At 37.5% G+C, this 20,130-nt stretch overlaps 1 protein-coding gene across 2 annotated transcripts in view; it reads left to right on the top strand.

Moving 5' to 3' along the window:
- The window catches only part of LOC149089042 (amidophosphoribosyltransferase-like), a 49,783-nt gene that overhangs the window by 13,238 nt on the left and 16,415 nt on the right, over positions 1-20,130 (top strand). The window contains exons 2-4 of one of the 2 annotated variants that reach the window (XM_089236811.1): positions 10,252-10,519; positions 13,745-14,000; positions 15,173-15,223. In XM_089236811.1, the coding sequence (XP_089092937.1) occupies positions 10,252-10,519; positions 13,745-14,000; positions 15,173-15,223 (575 nt within the window). The remainder of the gene's footprint in view (positions 1-10,251; positions 10,520-13,744; positions 14,001-15,172; positions 15,224-20,130) is intronic. The other variant, XM_089236814.1, reaches the window with a different exon arrangement.

Below are 20,130 nucleotides of genomic sequence, written 5' to 3'. Positions count from 1 at the left end.
TTTTCCTTCTGTGGGATCATGTGATGTGCTACTACCTAAAATTTAACTGTCCCTAGTAGCTTATGCAGCATAATTCTTGGTGGGAGGGGTCAAAATTTTCTTCCCATCAGGCCTACTACAAGAAACATAATCTTGGCTTAATCCTTTCAATAATAAATAACCAGATATATATGTCCCAGTATGCTTCAAAATCAGTCTTGAATTTTTTTTTTTTTTGGGGGGGGGGAGCTTTCGTACGCTATTTTTTGCTGCCGCCCCCTCCCAAATACCAAAAACTTATTTTATCCCTATACCCTATTTTATCATTTGTTTGCGTGTTTTAGAGACGTACTTTATGTATACTATAGATATCACAATCATAGATTTTTTTTGGTACCGTTCTAGGGTTAAAAAAGTTTTGAATTTTAATTCTTGTACAACCGGATTGTCTTGTAAAAATTCGTAATACACATGTTCTTTATATTTTACGAAAATTTTTTAATGTCCAGTGAATTTAGTACAGTAGTCTCTCGATAATCCGGCCCTGCATTAGTCCGGCCCATCTAGTAATCCGGCGTTTTTTAGGCAAGTTTCTTCGAGCATATATAAAAGAGCCGAACATGTCACTGTTTGTCTGTGCAGATTGTTATTCAGTGGGCTTGACTTCCAGTAATCCGGAGATTTCGATAAACCGGCAGGGCACACCCTGATCTGATATGAACAGGATTACAAGGGCTTACTGTATATCTGGGTTATTTTGATTGATTAAAGCCCTTATCATACTGTATATAGGCGCCTTACTTATAACAAACACAGATTTCAGCTAAGTTCGCCTATAATGAATTTTCAACCGGTTTCCAATCATATTGTCAAGAATTTCTTTGTAATCTTTCTTATCTAAATCTGCTTATCTGAAAATTTCCTTTTCTACAATGCTTAGCAACAGCTGATAATGTTCCTCTTTCTTTTCCTTTTTTCTGGATTACATTCTATTAGTGCGTTTTTTGGTATTAGCCGTAAAATCCTCTTTGCTTAGTTTTTTTGGCTAGGTACCGTTTCGTCCTTTCCGGATTCATTCTTAGGTCAAAATAGTCGCGTTTCATCCGATCTCTTCTTTCCCCTCCCTCTCTCATGGCAATAAGGGATTACTGTCAATATATATCAAGATAAAACACCCTGCGGTTTCACACTGAGAAAGGGGAGTGATTGACACAACAAGTACTCATAGATTGAGCTGCAAATACTTCTTTTGGAAATACCCTGGAAATAGCAGCGTTTCTCAACCTTTTACAGGACAATTCGGGAGTAAAATACATAGTATTATACAGGAATGTCCCGTATTTTGAGTGATATTCCTGAATTTTTAATCATTCACCATTGTTTTTTCAACGAGACATATTTGAATTGACAATCTTTACTGAAATTATGAAGATAATTTTCATCATTTATATACATTGTACTATGATAATTACGCATGAATATGAATAATCATCTGTGGTTTTTAGTCTGAACATATCTCCAAAAAATGGCTTTTTGATCTAGTAGTAAGTCTTGCTAATTATAACTAATTAGAAGTGAGATAAATATACGTGCGTACGCCTACACAACATGCTGATGTGTGATATTTTCATTTGTATTTGGGTGTATGCTTTATTTTGGATTTTTAAATGACAATGAAAATGCTTATATCTCAAAAATGTGATTTTGGAGTTATGTTCTGACCAAACATTACAGATTATATGTTGTGTTCTAAATTCCCCCCCCCCCCGGGAACTACATTGCGATTTCCAGTAAATTCTTCATTACCCCCCTAAGCGTAAGTATTGTCTTGGTTGAATTCTTTCGTATTCAAATGTAGTCACTGTTTTGTTTTTTTAGTAAAAAAAGCTTGCTTTTACGTATTTCTTTTTGGTAAAAAATAGTTGAAAATGAGTTGCAAACGTACTTCGATATGCGTTGCATAACACAATTAAACCTACATCGTCCCATGCAGGCGTAGATATATGGGGGTCCCCCAAACGACATGCATATTCACATATAATATTCACATAATATGAATGAACGACATGCATATTCATATAATATTCACATAATATGAATGAACGACATGCATATTCATATAAATTCATAAAATTTTCAGAACGTCTCTATGTATTAATGCATTGCATTCAATCAATCCGTTGAAAATTACATGTATCAACGTTTTTGATTAAACAACAAATTCAAGAAAACTTTGAATAGAAAACGGGAAAAACCGGGCATTTTTCAAAAAAGTCGGGACGGAGGGAAAAAATAGAAGAACGAGACGGCGCCGAAAAATGTGTGACAAATTGCGGGACGTACTGGCACTCTATTTAGAGCAATTTGTAAAATCACCCCTACCAACAGCGAGCTCTAGATCTGCCCATGGTCCCATATACACGTGAGTATTAGCCCAAAAATTGAAATTTTTTGCAATTCGATAATTACTGCTAAAATTGCCGAAGGGCGTGAAAATAAAGTTGTTAAAAATCGCAGTTAACAAAAATGAATTTCACGGAAAGAATATTAAACGATCTGCTGACCATATTTCTCATTGAGAAAAATAAATTTCAGTGAATTAGGATCTTGAATAATAAATCTGTAAAATAAGGGACATCGCCAATTGTCACCAAAAAACGTTGTCAGAAGTAGGCACAGTCACCAATTGTAATTATTGTGTAGGAATGATAGTTCACGCATTTTGTACGTCTGCTATCTAGAAATGTCATCCTGAAAAAAGGGAGAAGATCCGAAGTAGGCTGTAGTTCGTTGTCATTGAATATAACTTTCAATGTATATGGTCGCTCTTCATAAATTAGTGCCGGACGACCACGATTGGTTTTGATGAACTCTACGTCATTCATACTTTCAAAATTAAATATCTTATTTCCGAGTTATGCAAGATTCACCTATATATACCTCGCTTATGAAGTCACTTTGTACTGTACCACCAACCACTCTTATACCATAAATTTTTTTTTCACTTTGGTTTGGTAGCCAATGGACATCAAGTACAATAGCTACTACGAACAACGGGTACTTGGTATGTTATCGCATAGAGAAACCATTCTCCTACCCCGTCAAGGTATAATCACGATGACAAAGAGGGGATAAGAGCGGATAAAATCACGTTATCACCTCGGATGAAACGGCACTATTTTGCTAACAGGATGAAACGGAAAAAAAACGGGACATCATTTTTTTTACTACTCTCTATTAAGTCCTATTTTGATTGAAGAAAATCTGTCACCAAAAATAAAAGATTATTTATTCCCAAGACCGTCACCTCCAAAACACTTATGTAACATTTGCCACTCTTCTTTAGCTAGATTCGGATATCGGTTGTAATGGTGCTATTATCTTGTGCTACTAAATTTTGAGAATGTCCAAGCGCAAAGCGCTTTCTAATGTTTTAGTTATCAAGGGAGACTTCATTTTTTGAATATGTTTACATTGGGTGAACGCAGGTGTCGAGGAAATATGGTCGAAGTGCTCAAAATTTTCAACGGGATGGATAGGATGGATCAATCGACTGCTTTTACAAGGGGACACTAGTATCGATTAGTAAGGGACAATTCTAGGTTATGGTGTCGCAGGGAATTTTTCTCCAATAGGGTTGTTAATAAATGGAATAGCTTACCCCCGGAGGTAGTAAATTGTAGCACAATTGACACGTTTAAAAAAGAAATACGATAAACATGTTGGGGTAAATCGAGAAGCTATCCATACTTATAGAATAAGACAACCATAAATTCATTATAGGCATTGTATAATATTTGTCATTTATAATTTCTTTGATTACATTTTTAATTGGGTTGCTGTATTTTAGTAATATATGACATCCGTACTTGTTATGGGCAAAATTTTCATCCACCTCGTTGAGCATTTTGCCTGTTGTGGCCCTGTATTTGTATTCAAAATTGAAGCTATGCAGTTGGTTTATAGCCGAAAACGGACAAAAAGTAAGGTGTCAAAGAAATTCGGGTCTAACCAAATTTTCAACTTTTTTTTTAAATTGACGGTATTTAACTTACCGTATTTCCTCGCATTAGCCAGGGAACGGGGGGGGGGGGCTCATATTTTCTGGCACGCCGGGAAATTCAGGTCACAGATTCTGGAAAATTCTTAAATTTCTTGAAAATCCATTGAATTTTATAAATGCATATTGTGATCCTTATTGAAGCTCGAGTTTCGCGGCTTGCCGGCTATACTCTATTTATTTTTAAAATGCTTAGATTATTTAAGAGAATGCGTGTGTTCATAAATTAGGTTTCATTTTGCTTAAACGCATCATTATATAACGAATTTTGCGTGTAACGAACAAATTCGCTGTTCTTTCGACTTCGTTAAGAGCGGGTTCGAATGTATAAAAGAAAGCAATCTTCCCCCCCCCCCCCCCTTTGGTCGAAATATTTCATATGAAAGTATCCGGAATTGGTTTCTAAAAATACAAAAACTTTCGAATAAATATATATTTGAAGAATAGTAGAAAACATCAATTACATAAAAGTGTAATTTCACACAGGAAAATTATATCACAATATCATTTGTGCACTGCTACGCCAAAATACGGTGGTTTTAAAATGAAATAAAGCGAGGTCTCTCTCCAAACTTAGAGAACAATCATAATTTTAATTACCCTGTAAATGCCATAGTGGTGTTTCAGCCTGGTCCGTGTCAAAAGGCTGGTGTCTCAGGCAGACTTGTAAATGTAATTCTAATTGAAATAAACTTATTTAACTAACACAATTCTATAGGGAAATCCACATTAGATTGAAACAGTGTAAACGATTGGACCCACATTGGTTAGTAATCCGAGGCATTGTTCTCAATTTTTCTGATACTTGAGTCTAGAAAGTCTTAGGAACGCTGTCTTAAAGTATGGTAGGATTTCTTTTTAGATAAATCTGATTATTTAGACCCCCCCTAATAGGACCCCCCCCCCCCTATTTTTTGGCATATTTTTTAGTTCTTGACAAATCAGGAAAAAATTTAGGTGCCAGCCAAATTTCTCAGGAGCTTGGTATGAGTTTTGATAAAAAAAAAAAATTTCCCTCAATAATGTTTTATCGACTTTCCGAAACTTGATATCCCTTGCCCACGTCAAAAAAATCACTTGTCATAGAGTCAAAAAATTTCGTGTTATCGTTAGACTTCAATTTAGTGATCAGTCATAAAAATTTTAGGCGCCAATACTGATTTTCTAGTCGTCATGGTGGTTTGGCGCCCGGGATTTCTCATGCTATGAATTTCCTTTTTAAATTTATACTTCACCCCTCCACAGTCACAAAGTGGGCGCAAGGCATGGCCCGTAGGGAGGAGCTTTTTTGAGATGACGAAATTACTTCTCTGCCTTTCAAAATTTTGTACGGTGTGCAAAGAAGCCGCTGCGTTTCTACCAATGCTAGCAAAAAAATTGGAAGAGTAATTTCATTCCTTTCCAAAATTTTAAGGGGTAGTTTTGTAAAAAGAGGGGTATTTTTTAATACAGTAGTATCTATTTTCACTCCAACGAAATTTGGAGGAGTAAAATTTCATTTTGATGCGTATCGGCGAACATTGGTTTCTACGATCCCCCCCCCCCCCTTGTTTCTCCGCTCTTTTGTTTTTCTTTTTACTGCGCCTAACTTTTCGAAAACTTGATATATTTTCATATCAACATGATATATCAATTCGTAATGTCAGAGATGCTCGATAAAATAATGCATCATTTCAATAGTTATCCCAACAAATAGAAAAATGTTGGATCAATACTCACCCATATCTTGAGTAAATGATGTATATTCAAATGGGAAAGAAGAGCTTTGTTTTGGATTTTGCTGAAACCGATTCTCCTTCATTCTGTGAGATTTTTTATTTGTCCTTCACTGAGTGTGTGACGTGGCCTATCCATTCATGGAATGAAAATATTACTTGGGTTATGCAATTTCGTATGTGGGACCGTTTTCTTAAGCAATATTGTACCAGCGATATAAAAAAAAAGCTGCATCAGTATATACTGTCGTAACAGTGGCGGATTTTTAGTTTTCCCGCCTATTGGCAATACTAATTTTGCTGGCCTGGGCTATAGCCCACTTAGTCATCCCCCCCCCCCCACCGTAATCATGCCTTTGGCTCTAAATTGCTGTTTTGGTCGCTCACATGCTTTCAACCCCCTTAAGTCTCTCGTTTTGTCTCTTGCTCACTTGTTCATTGTTTTGATCACCCATAGGTCAGTGTTTCTCAACCGCCGGGCCCTGATATCAGTGTAACCGGGCCGTGAGTGGTTCCCCGTTTCATTTCCCCCCCCCCCCCATTTATTTCCCATTAATTGTGTGAGTGTGAGAGAGAGAAATCGGGCCTTCCACTCACAAAAACGAAACCAACCGGGCCGCGCGCCTCAAAAGGTTAACCACTGCTCTTGGGCATAAGCGTACACAGGATTTTCTCAGGGGGGGTGGGGGTTTCCAAAAAATTTTTTTCTGAAGGGTGGGATACGTTTTTCCCTACAAAATAACACTGTAACTCGGCTCCCTGCTACTTTCGTACGCCAATGCTTTATGAGTCGCTCCATGCTCAGGTCCTCAATTATAAACGAAAATTCACTTCGACGCCCGGTACAAGTGCGCCCCCCCCCATAATTTTGAAGGGAAATCCCGTAATTTAACGCCCTTCTTGATTCCCTCCCGGGACACCGACACCCCTGTGCTCTTGTGGTTGCCACCCTGCTCATGCTTTCACATTTTTTTCTAGGTCTCTCTTGGTCACTCACTGACTTGGCCTCTCGCATTCGAGGTTACTCTCTTGGTCACTTAATGATGGCTTTTCGCTATCTAGGTCACTTAATGATGGCTTTTCGCTGTCTAGGTCACTTAATGATGGCTTTTCGCTGTCTAGGTCACTTAATGATGGCTTTTCGCTCTCTAGGTCACTGTTTTGGTCATACACCGACCTAGTCCCTCGTTCTCGAGATCCCTCTTTTGGTTTTTCACATGCTTGCACTCTGAGTCTCACTTGTGCTCACTCTTTCGGTCACTCACCTGGTCCCTCGCTTTCCAGGCAGATGTAGATTCATGGTTATGCCACTCTTCTAGCATTCTTGTCTACTTTTCTTGACCACTCATTCCTCAAATTTTCCGCCCGTCATTAATAATCGTCATTGTGTCCCGTATTTTACGGGGCTGACCCATTTCCCCTCATATTTTCCGGCTCTTGTGCCCCTACCCTTCTTGGATGCGTGCCTGATAAGTTCCTGTTGAATTTGTTTCCGAAACTTCGAGGAGCCAAGGAAATCATCCTTCACAGTAACGTATGAAGTAATCCTGTTGATCAGAGCCGCCCTGAGGGATGTGTGATAGGTGCGGTCGCAACGAACCTCGCGTTTTGGGGAGCCCCACATTTACGGTAAAAATCTTTTTCATAAATTCTGAATTTCCATAATTCTGGGAAGCTGCATTTTCATCAAGAAAGAAATGATTCTAGAATTATTCTGAATTTCCACCATATCTGGAATTGTTATGAACATTCAGAATTTATTTTAGAAACAATTCCAGATATGGTGGAAATTCAGAATAATTCTAGAATCATTTCTTTCTTGATGAAAATGCAGCCTTCTAGAATTGATGGAAATTCAGGATAAATGATAAAGTGTTTGACACTATTTATTCTGAATTTTAATGTGTGCTGGTGGGGGTGGGGGGGGGAATTATTTCTTTCGTGTATTTTGAATTGTGATGATTTTCATTTTCAGAATTTTCGATTCCCCTCGCCCATAGAAGAAGAAAAAATTGTGGTAAAGCTGCCCCCCCCCCCCGGTCTAGTGAGGGCGGCCCTGATCCTGGCATTAGTTACCCTGAAGTGTTAAAATTTCATCAGAATGCTGTTTTTCCCCCTAGATAAGATGCATTATTCAATTACCATTAGAAAAATTGTCGGAGAGGCATTTACGCAACGCGCACAGATTCTCGGATCCCATTTTGGATATCTTTGACGTCATATCACGTCACGATCGAATCATATTTTGCGTTGAAATTTCCAATCGTTATTTCATCATACGTATATTTTTTCCCATTGACCTCTCTCATGCTTCAGTCGTAGAGGAAGATAAGATTATATTCGAGAGACACTGGCATCGAACGGATCGGAAGAAAAATAACATTTTACAACTGACGAAAACACTTAACAACCCCCATTTCATCAGTTTTTTTTTTATCGTGGCTTCTGCTATCGCTTTACTACTTCATAGGTAGAAATTGTAGGAAGAAGCTGAGCGGTTCCCTTCCTCCTCTCATCGTGTGGGACGCATTTAATTTACGTTGTGAGGTTATTTTCCCTTCATGAATCAAAAAAACCGAATTGGGGGTGCACAACCTTTTCTGTCTGCATGCCGGATGTGTGAGATGGCTATCGCTCGCGGGCCATCAACATGGGCGGAGATACGGGGAGGGGGGCATTGCACCCCCCCCTCCCCAGCGTCAAAGGTGGAGTCGACACTGATCTAATGCATATAAGAATTGACATCATCGTGCTCCCCAGCAATATTGGCCGTGTCCCCCAGACTTCCAAGTCTATCTCCGCCTATGGCCATCAACCACATCATAATAATATTTTGACAGAATTTTCTCACTTCTACTCCCTCTTTGGCTTTCCAGCTTTATTAAATTCGTAACACGCGATGAATAATAAATACAGCCACTCCCGACTAACGAAGAGATTTCGTTCCGAGCATCATCAGTAACTCGGATTCCAAAGTTGAAATTGCGTCAATTCAGTGAGAACTCACCGATGTCGCCAAACTCATTGGAGGCCCTAGCGACGTTGTTACGAATGGCATTCGCAAACGCAGCGCAGCGCAGCGCAGCAAAGGGCTATCCAGTCTTTTCATCCGTTACTAGGCTGTTTGAAGGCATCGGCCATGATAATGAAATCTGGTACTTTGGTTTTCCATTGTGAGTATCTGAATCAAAATGTTTTTACTTCCAGCCAGACAGAATGCCTCAGAACATTACTCTGCTCGACAACCCATGCTATTATCAAAAAAAAAAAACCAAAAAAAACCCAACTCTTCCTCCGTTTGTTTCATTCCCGTGCCCCCCCCCCCCCTCATCCAAGCAGTGAGCCTCTTTTTATAAATTAAGTGGCTTTTCCTTCACTTGGTTACCTCTGAATATAACGGAAATGGGGAGAGCATGAATAATGCCGCAACAAGATACTTTTTTCACGAATGTCTTTCGCGGGCCGAAGGTTGCGCACCCAGTGCAGTTTTAACACCCGGGCATGACTCACAAAACATTAATCTGGTTGAAATTTTCGAGAGTAAGTTTGCTGGAAAGCATTTTTAGCAAGGTTGGGCCTCAGAAAAATAACTTCGCCCTTGGACCGATGTTGCTCTTAAGATAGCCCTGTGTGCATTCCTTTTCCAAAGTGAGAGTGAGTTAGACTGTGAGAATTATATACAATACTTTTATAGAAATTTTCAAAAAAGATTTGGGTTTCAAATAGGCAGATCAGCCACATAGATGGTATGCGACAGGTGCGCCTGCACTCATGGCAGTAGAAATAGACATGAATAATTTTTTTCTTCTCAAAATAAGCTAGCCTACTAATTCACAGACATATCTCCAGAAAATCATAGTACCAGATCTCATTACAGGGAAGAGGGTATTTGAATACATTTTCTGGACCCTTCACAAAATTCAGAATCTGAAAGTGAACAGTTCACAAAATACAAATTAACAAAACCATAAATTAGAAATTTCATTTCTCTCTTATACAAAATTAAACTTCTTATTAATTAATTCTCTTCTAATTAATTAACCACTTCTCACATATGCTGGATAGTTTCACAAAAAACAAGACCTTATAAAAAAAGTCTGGACTAGCCCCCCACATTACTATGAGACCCTCAGTGTACCAGAGCGCCCCCCCCCCCCCAGGACATGCATTAAGACAGCCCTGCACACTGATGCTTGTTCAGGTTCCCAGCAATGAACTTTGACGTTATTTGGTTTATTATCTGCTGCTTTAGGTCAGGTTTTTTTTAACCAATTCGTGTCTGTATGTGTATGCTTGTCATATCACTTATCGGATTGGTCCAGTGTGAACCTGGCCTTTGGGGGGTACAAAACGTGTCAGCTCACACTTGATTAATCAAGATAGTGTTATTGGTGACTCAATATATATTTATGGTGCTGGAAAATAATCTGCATTTATTTTTGCAAGTTTTATCAATATGCTATTTCAAATGTTTCAATTTTTTTCCCCATTTATCAGAGGTCAAGAAAGCGCAGGCATCACAACCAGCAGAGGAGAAATACATTCTCTGTCGTCACACAGAGGATCAGGCTTAGTGAGTCACGCCTTTGTTGAAGATGACCTCTTGAAACTCAAGGGAAATCTTGGCATCGGTCACACCAGGTATTCCACATTGGGTGGAACAGAACATCTGAACACTCAACCATTTGTTGTTCACACAAGACATGGCCTGCTGTCTGTCGCTCATAATGGAGAACTTGTCAATGCTTCTGTCTTGAGACGAAAAGTATATTTTCTTCCTTTTGTTTTGCATTGAATGATTCATTGAGTACTTGTGAACACATGTAATGACCATCTATTATCATATTAATGCTAAAAAAAACTCTTATATTATGTATTATTTAGAGCAGTGGTTCTCTACCTGGTATGATTTCCTTTTCGTCCTGGGGTACTCTAAGGTGAAAAAAGAGGCACAGGTAAAAATCGGATGAAAGGGGGAGGGGGTCATGACTGATGGTTAAGGGGGGGACTGCTGTGAGCTGTAACGAAAGAATTGATTTCTGAAGAAATAACGTTTTAAAGTGTGATGAGAAAAAAACTTTAGTAGAACTTTTTCAGAATACAGCTGAGCTTCTTATAGAGCCATCTGAACGAATGAGTCCATCCGGGCATGACACATGGGCCTCATGTCCTAAGTCCAAGGTAGGCGCAGATCCAGGTTAAAATGTTAGGAGGGACAATATATTATATAGGTTCTTTAGATCATCTCATATTTTACAGAGAAATTTTTCCCCATAGCATGTAATCTAGCTTTCAAGAGAGGTGATCGCCCTTCCCCTTTTAAATTTGTACCTCACCCCAGGGTCCAGATACAAACAACAGGCCTACAAGGATACAATTATTCAATCATCACACTTCACTCATAATTAGGAAAAACTGGTGGCAGATAGCAGCACTACGAGTTGAATGGTGTCACTATCCCGGATGCAACTAGGGTCACCGATTTGGGAATTCTCATTGACGAGCGGCTTAGGTTTTCTGAACATTGTTCAGCGGTAGTCAAAAAAACGAATAGAATGCTTGGTCTCATTTTCAAAAACGTCTCGTCGCATTCTCCTACAGTCATTCTTCTGCTTTTTCGAGGCTTAGTTCGTCCTGGACTGGAGTATGCTGTAAGGTTTTGGAGACCATACCTACAGAGGGACATAGAATTGGTTGAAGGGATGCAGAGAAGAGCTACGCGTGTCCTTATTGGCACACGGGGCTTGAGTTATGAATAGAGACTTCATTTTTTGAATATGTTTACTTTGGATTAACGCAGGTGTCGACGAGATATGATTGAATTGTTCAAAATTTTCAATGGGAGGGATAGGATGGACCATGAACTCTTTTAGTACACCGCCAATCGACTGCTTTTACAAGGAGACAACAGTATCGATTGGTGAGGGGCAAGGCTATGGTGTCGCAAGGAATTTTTCTCCAATAGGGCTGTTAATAAATGGAATAGCTTACCCCCGGAGCTAGTAAATTGTAACACAATTGACACGTTTAAAAAGAAATATGATAAACATGTTGGGGTAAATCGAGAAGCTATCCATACTTAAAATAAGACAACCACAAGTATTCTTTATGGGCATTGTATATTATTTTATCATGTGTATTATGATTATAATTTTTGTTAATTGCATTTTTAATTGGGTTGCTATATTTTTGAAATATATGACATCCATATTTTTATGGGCATCTTTTTCTCAGCCACCTCTTTGGGCATTTTGCCTGTTGCGGCGTTGTATTTGTACATATAACGAGCATCACACAGAAATAAACTTCACGTCAGGTTTCACAACACATTCTAGCATGTACCAATTCGTTAGAGGTTCCGCAGAGGAATATGGACGAGGTACACGTATGGTTTAGTAGTAGCAGCATCTAGGCTCATTAGAGCAACAATTGAAATTTGACAAAATTTTTATATAGGCATAATCTTTGTTTGTGAAATTGTGTTCAGTTAGTCATGTGTAGATGCTACATAGTGGCCTTTTTGTTCAGATATTTTCCTTCATTTAAAATTAATTTTTTAAATTCAAAATTGAGAATATGTAAAGAAAGTTCACTTAAAAAAAAAAAGTTGGAAAAGTCAAAATAGAACAATTTGCATTAAATGAGTATTATAATGATGTAAATAAATATCGATAGTGTAATATTATCTAATGAAAAATATTTATGTTGAACTTTTACAATAATGCAATGCTTGTAACTGTGACTATGTGTATTCAGTACCTTCAGTATAATGCATTTTCTAAAGGAAAGTCTTCTGGCAGATTCAGTAGGGTTTTGGACAAACACTGTCCTAAATACAGTACCTGCTTCATAATCATACATGAAAAATGAGATGTGAAGTAAAAATAACATTTATAACAAAATAAAAAATTGAGTGTTTATTTAAACAGTGAGTTATATGATATAATGAGCGATATTAATTTACCATCAGATTTCCAGTAGAAACCATCAGTTTGATGAAAAACAGCCAACTTAAAAATACAAAAATCAAATGACACCTTTAGAAAGATTTTTGATTTAGTTAGACAGGTTTGTATCCTGCTAGTACTTTTTTTATATGCTATGAAAAAATGATACATAGTATTGTGAAAGTCTATATGTTTCCACGTAACATTTTGAAATTTGGAGGTTTTGGACAGTTTTAGGCAATTTTGAATAGTTTACTCCACGTTTCCTGTCCAAAACCTCAACCCTGACTTTAGCATGCATGCTAGTAAGAACATAATAATTTTAGTGTTTTGCGTATTCGCACAACATTGTATCAGAATTATGCATTTTTTAAAGAAAAAAAAGTAGATAAATTTTTTTGTTTTTTTAAATAATGATAGAAACAGTAATTTTTTTCCTGAAGGTGGTAAAAACCATGAGTTTTTCTCTGGGTGGTAAAAACCACGGGAAAAATATGTTTTTACCAAGACGGTAAAAACCATCAGTGGTAAAATACTGTGCCAACCCTGCCTAAGTGGTTTGCAACATGTTTTCAAACCAATGAGGTGGGCCCACACTGTTCTAAAGGTTGAGCACTCTTGTTGTATACCCATTTCACCTTGGCTAAAGTGCTTTCAGCTTCCCTCCAGGATTGTCTTTAGGGGCAGCAAGTAAGCTTGAGATACCCCTGCATGTTACAAAATATTTTAGGAAAATAATATCCATAGAGTTACCCAGATAGAGTAAACATTCAAACATTGTTTTCCACATTATTTTTTTTCCCAAAGACATTGCACATTCGTGCTTCTGCCATGAGGGGGGGGGGCGATATTAGTAAAGCTTAGTGGCCTTCTGGCTTCATTGCAATTTTCAATTAATTTTTGCTGTATGCAAACTGTTGAAGACCTCTGCTTTAGAATGTAAGCTGAAGAAAATAAGTAGCTGTGCACTTGATGAGAAATTTCAAATCTCTTTGGAAATATTTGTTTGTTGAGGTTATCTCTGAATGATTATTCTCTTGCAGATTCTAGAACAAGGTGTTGGTCTTTCCACGGGATCAGACAGCGAGCTCATTACTCAGATTCTGAGCATGCCGCCACCAGGAGGTGAGCCGAACGGTCCTGATTGGCCAGCGAGGATAAAGCATCTCATGTCACTCACAGACACCGCCTATTCACTACTGATAATGTTTGGTGATACTATCTACGCAATTAGAGACCCCTATGGTAATCGACCGCTGTGTATAGGCAAACTGATTCCCCCGCGTGGTGGGATGTTAGGTAATGTGAAACCTTGGTGTTTGTAGTTACTCTGAAATATTTGAAGTTCAAATAGTTAATACTTTCATTATTTCCTGAGATTATATTGTTGCATTATTACTGATGACAGTCTTATTGATGCTAATAATTTAATAATAACTAACTTTTATTGGATAATTTTTTTTTCTTGAGTCTGTGTTGTGTGATGGCGAAATGTTATGGCTAAAATGTTACTGCATATGTGTGTTTCTGTGCTTCCGAGTTTCAAATGTATTTGTCATGAGCTTTGTTAGTCAATCGCTAGCTTATTTTGTTATATTATAGTGCGGAGCAGTGTTTCTCAATTGCTATTTGTTACTTAAAATAGGCAGATGGTACCACAAATTTAACATGAAACAAGCATAACTCTAATAAAATAAATACATTGAGGTCGCTCACACACAATGTTCTTATCCTACACGCAGCTCCACTTTGTTAGAAAATCCCAGAGGAATGTTTATGAGGTACATGCATGGTTAAGTGGTAGTAGCTGTAAGATGCTCATCTAACCCCATGAAAGCTACGTTCAGGTCTGTAGGTTCAATCCCAAGGGTTGACAAAGTAAAGTTCTTTCCACCATCAAACCTGAGGCAACCACTGATAGAGCCTTCTCAATATACAGTTGTCAAAAGACCCAAGATGTGCATGTAAGTGTAACTTGATTTTCACTGGAGAGAGTTTTTTGGCCCAAGTCTATCAGTATTGCTCTATTCCAATATTACCGGAGTTGGTGTGCACTGAAAAAGAGTAAATAGTGGTTAGGAAGCAATAGTGCTTCCTCCTTCACTTCTGAAATTTAGATCTTCAGAAAATTAGATTCTGAAAATTAGATCACTTCTAAAAAATCAGACAACACTAGATATGCACTCAGACTTTTATAGCTGTTTTGTGTAATGAGAAGACTAGCTGTTTATTGATTTCTTATGTTCCTTCCCTCCTAATCTATCATTAATAAATATAGTATCAACATGTGTTTAACATTTAAATAAATTAAATAGTGAATTAATTCAATGAATAATGGAAATGAATAAAAAACAAGGTAATGTTCTTTTTTTAATAAAATTGGAAAATATAAATTCAGTGTTTGTATTGTTTATCTTTTGCTTTGCTGATGTGCTTCATCATTATGTGTTTGCTTATGCTGCTTATCATAGGTAGTCATCTGAAAGTTTCCAGGTATCAAGAAAACGGTCATCACAATTCTGGTACAAAAGCTTTTCTTCATTATTATTACTAGAGCCCGGAAGTTTTGGCACTAGAAATGGTCGAAATAGGCAGAGAAAAAAGCACAAAAAATGCCTAAAATAGGCATTTATAATTTATGGGAAAAAGGAAAAATAACAAAAACTGAGGTATTAAGAGTCTAAAAACTAGCTGAAAAATTGGTTGCATTTAATATCTCTACTGCGTTAATTATGTTTTATAATAACTGCATTTTAATGGAAGTTAAACTTATTTCAAGCCCAAAATAAAATGTCAGTACACCAGGACCACAATTACCAGATGCGGAGCCCGTAGAGAAAATGACCTGTTGGGCTCCTTCGAGTTGTGAATAATTCTCGTTTCTTTGTTGTATTATTTGGAATGATTATTATCATCTCTATAGTTGAAATACAGCTACTACTACTAAACCAGACATGCACCTCGTCCATATTCCTCTGCGGAACTTCTAACGAATTGGTACATGCTGTAATGTGTGTGTAACATTTTATGTATGGTGAACCTTCCGTGACGTTCGTTTCTGTGTAATGTTTGTTATATGTAGTGCTGCCATTTGCAATCAATTTTTTAAACTATGAGTTTTTTCTCAACTCATAGTGAGTGAAGTGTAATGAATGAATAATTTTAACGTTGTAGGCCTTTTGCTCTCTGCGGCGAGACTTTTTAACTGGGTGATCAGCTCGCATTTGTGCCTCAAAGTTGGGAACAGCAGAAAACCAACTTCAGTCAATTACCACTGCGGCAATGGTGAGGTTTGAACCTGGATCCTTGCGATGCGAGCCCGTCACTATGACCACACGGCCACCACTAAATGTAGGGGGAAAACATTTTTTTTAAATATTTACCACAGATGCAGGACACTGCTTGAAGCGCGGGGTCCTGTGTGGCCGCATGTGTCGCACACCCCTGGGCAGGGCAACTGGTAAATTTAATCGAATACTAAATATATATGTAAGATAAATATCCATGGTTGTTTGTGGTGCATTTATGGTGTAAAAGAAAATTAAGAGAACAACTTGGGCCTCAGAGGCCTGTCTGCTACTCTGCCTCGTGTGATCCATGACGTCAACTGATGACTTCTTGGGACAGTCATCGGTCAGCTATACATATACGATGCAGTCCAATGCCTGAGCGAGACGTGCATGTGGAGAAACAAAAATTTCTAATTTCCCTCTGCTTTTCTAATATGAGCTGTGTTCATCTAAAACAAAATCATTCGTGTCTAACACCATCCGGTTAAAGTAACGAAGCAAAGTTAATGCATGGCAACATCAAGTTCTCTATCTCTCAGATCACTTGTCCGCATCTAAATGGGGCTGGAAGGGGTTGGTCTGGAAATTGTGGGTCTTTGTGATAATTAGTACCGAGAGAGTTTGAAAATTTTGAAAACAGCAATTCTTTTGTTCTCAATGCTCGAAATACTCAAATTTATAGATTATGGCCTGAAATTCACTAATAAACTTAAAAATATGTTAAAATAGGAATTTATGGCAGGAAAAAACTTCAAAAAGGCATCTTTACCAAAAAAGTTTGAAAATATGCAAAAAAAAAAGACATTTATGGCATTTTGCCTGAACTTCCGGGCTCTAATTATTACTATTTATCATGGGAATTATGTTCTTTAAAATATATTGCTATTTGCTTATTTTACTATATGTATATATACTGTGTATTTCCTTTCCTTCTGTTCGATGTTGATTTTTACAGTAAATTTTACTGCGAATGCTTATGCCTATGTGTTTGGTTAATGTTATGCAGAAATTGCTTTTCTCTACATTTCACATAGCAATACATCCAAGTTACATAGTGAATGGGACTGACAATATTATTGCATTAGTCAAATTTGTCGTATTATAATTTTTCATTTAGACACACATATATATTAGTTAATAGGACTAATATTTTCAGGGAAAAAAACCATCAGACTTAGAAGAAAAGGTTCAATCATAACTGCACTTATTCCTACACCTAATTAAAAAATTATCATTAAATGATTATTGTTAGAGCTTATTGAGAAGTTATCAGAGAGAAAATAAGTTCTAAAATAGAGAAAACTTTCTATCTTGCCTGTTGAGAGTGTGTGTTATTGCAGACGATATTGATGTGACGTTATCGTCTGCTTTTTGTTGTGTAGATGATTGTCGCCTGTTTTTTCCTGTGTGAGTGTAAGAGCTCGATGAGATAGATGTCTTGAGGAGCGCGAGTCAGTCATTTTTTTTCTTATGTTTTGTTTATTATTATTTTAATTGAATTTGACTCGTGATCCTTTATATTGTACAATTATTATAGCATTAAAGACATTCAAATGTTGATGGATTCCCAAAATCTTTAACAGGCTTGTCTAATAGCACAATGCTTTTTCTATATAGAAATTATTTTTGAAAGATACCTTTTTGGTGAAATAATAAATAGAAAAAAACCACCATACATATAGTCAAACTATGGCGAGAATGACAGCTGTACTATATTTAGTACCACAGTTGAATCCCATTATAACAAACTCCAAGAGACAAGAGAAATCACTGTTGTAACAAATTTCGTTAGAAAGGATTTCCAAATTTTTCCATTGTTCCCATGTAAACTAGAAAAGTGTTAGTTAAAATGAGATTTTTGCTATAATGGTATTCAACTGTACATGAAGTGCCTTCTTCAGTAAGTAGTGAGTCTGACCACCACTCAGGGGCGTAGCCAGAAATTTCGTTCAGGGGGGGGGGCAAAGTGACAGAACAATGGATTTGGCCATCTTTTTCCCTTTTTTCAGTCATTTTCTCACATTTTGGGGGGGGGGTGAACCAGACCCCCAAGTCCCCCCCCCCCCTCGCTACGCCCTTGCCACCACTATCTGACACTCTAGTGAACTGTGCTATGAATGCACAGGGACAATTTTCTCATGGTAACAAATTGAACAGTGATCACACTATATTTTTGCTTGTGTTTTAAGTTAGAGCATTAATTGATGGACTGATATAGATTGCTGTTGCAAGTTGATGCAAATTACAGAGCATTTTTGAGCTCTTGCCTTCATCACGGTTTCTCTAAATTCCAGAGATTGTCGTGATGGTTGTTTAAAAACAACCATTTGAGTAATTTGGGTAAATTCTTTGCTGTATAGCTATAGCTGCAATTTGATGGAATCATTGCAGATGTGTCTGACTAAAGTGTAAGGTGGGCCCACACCACATATAGTCTAATTTTTTGCGGGAATTGTAAATAAATTCATACAAAAATACATAAATCAAATGTGTCATTAATAATATTTCATATTTTCATAAAGAATAGTTGATGACGTAATCATCATTCAAATCCCCCTCGTCATCAAATTCAAAACCCCTCCCCATCTCTAGATGCTGACGTAATACTTGAATGGCCCCTTGCTTCAATGTCTTGCCTCTCTAAAAAAAACACTGTCTGTGGCAAAAAATTGTATCAATCATGTTTTATGTTCCACCAAATTTCAATCTCCTGAAAAAAGTATGATATAAACTTGTCAATAAGTCTGCTAAGTTTGTCAAAAAAAATTGTTCTTATAATGGGGGGATGGAAAAAGGAGTTGGCCTATACATATAGGTTAGCTTTTGAGGATAAAAAATTCAGGGGTGCGGTAGCCCAGGTCAATAAGATACTCGCCTAAAGTACCAAAGGATGGTTAGAGGTGTCACACACGAGTTCGATGACCGGTTCATCCTTGTTAGAAAACTTTCCTGACATTGGGGTACAACAGAAATGGTGACATGACCACAGGAAAAATTGCTACCGCAGGGAGTCTCCAATCGAGGGGTTAGTGCACCAACCTCTCGATGAGTATAAAAAAACAAACCTGCCGTTCGGAATCAGCAAAAAATTGTATGTCCCGGTCTAATTAGCCTTCGTGTGCAGAAAATGACTGGTATGACAAAAATTATCAATGATAAAAATATTCAACCAGTGTTTCACCAACACCCTGTATAGTAGGGTTACACAACCAGTGAACCTACTAATGTGACTCGCAAAGTGGGTTCTGTTTTCCCAAAATAAGGTTCCCTATAAAAAGTATCCATCATAAAACTGCAATGAGTACACAGATTTGTCACTTTTGAATATTAGTCTTGCATATCTGGCCAGCAGACTGAAAAAATTGTGCATCCCTGTATCTTCCTGACTGCCCCCCCCCCTCCTGTGGGGAGCCATTGATTGGCAAGAAAAAAAGATTATTACTATCTCGTAAAGGTCAATAAAATGGGATGGCTAACATTAAGTATTTTCTTTTAACTCTTAAGTCCCTTTTTGAACAGTATTTAAAAATCAGTAAACCCTCTTTTGTGGACACCAGCCAGATGGAAAATTTTGTTCTTAAAAGAGAGGCGACCATTAACGAAGGATTTGAAATGCATACTTTTATTATTTTATTATACAAGAGTAAATGATTATTTGGCTACAAAAGAGGTGAACCGCATCTGAGGTTTGTCCGTTAAGAGGGGTTTTACAGTATCTTTTATTCAATGAAAATTTTTGCTGATCCAGTGACTGTCATTAAATTGGAGCTAAAACATGTCTCCTCTTGCAGGGGTAAATTTTCCAATTCACCAAATTTGGGGCGACGTTAGACAGACATTAGCCGAATAACTTTTTTTTTGCAAAATAAAATGTTATTCAGTTAAAAACCCTATGTAGCTTCTGTTGCACGCTCCTTAAATAAGTTCCTGCAGAAACCAACAGAGGCTAATGCTATGTCACTTTACACACCTGTAATTGTGAGTTCTATGATTGGAACAATAGTTAGTCTCATTGCGTTCGTTGTTTTCACTGCCACAGGACTTTGATGGAATGACAGTCTGTGTTACTTTTTTTTCCAGACATATAAAAGGTGTTTCCCCCTAATTCAGCAGTGGCTTTTATTGTGTCCCCTCTAAAG

The sequence above is a fragment of the Pholcus phalangioides genome, unplaced genomic scaffold (genome assembly GCF_987345545.1).
Source record: "Pholcus phalangioides strain wild (caught in Gottingen) unplaced genomic scaffold, Ppha-v1.0 ptg000002l_1, whole genome shotgun sequence".
NCBI classification, from domain to species: Eukaryota; Metazoa; Arthropoda; class Arachnida; order Araneae; family Pholcidae; genus Pholcus; species Pholcus phalangioides.
Note: the sequence above shows the minus strand (reverse complement) of the source record. Positions and strands in the feature narration are given on the sequence as shown.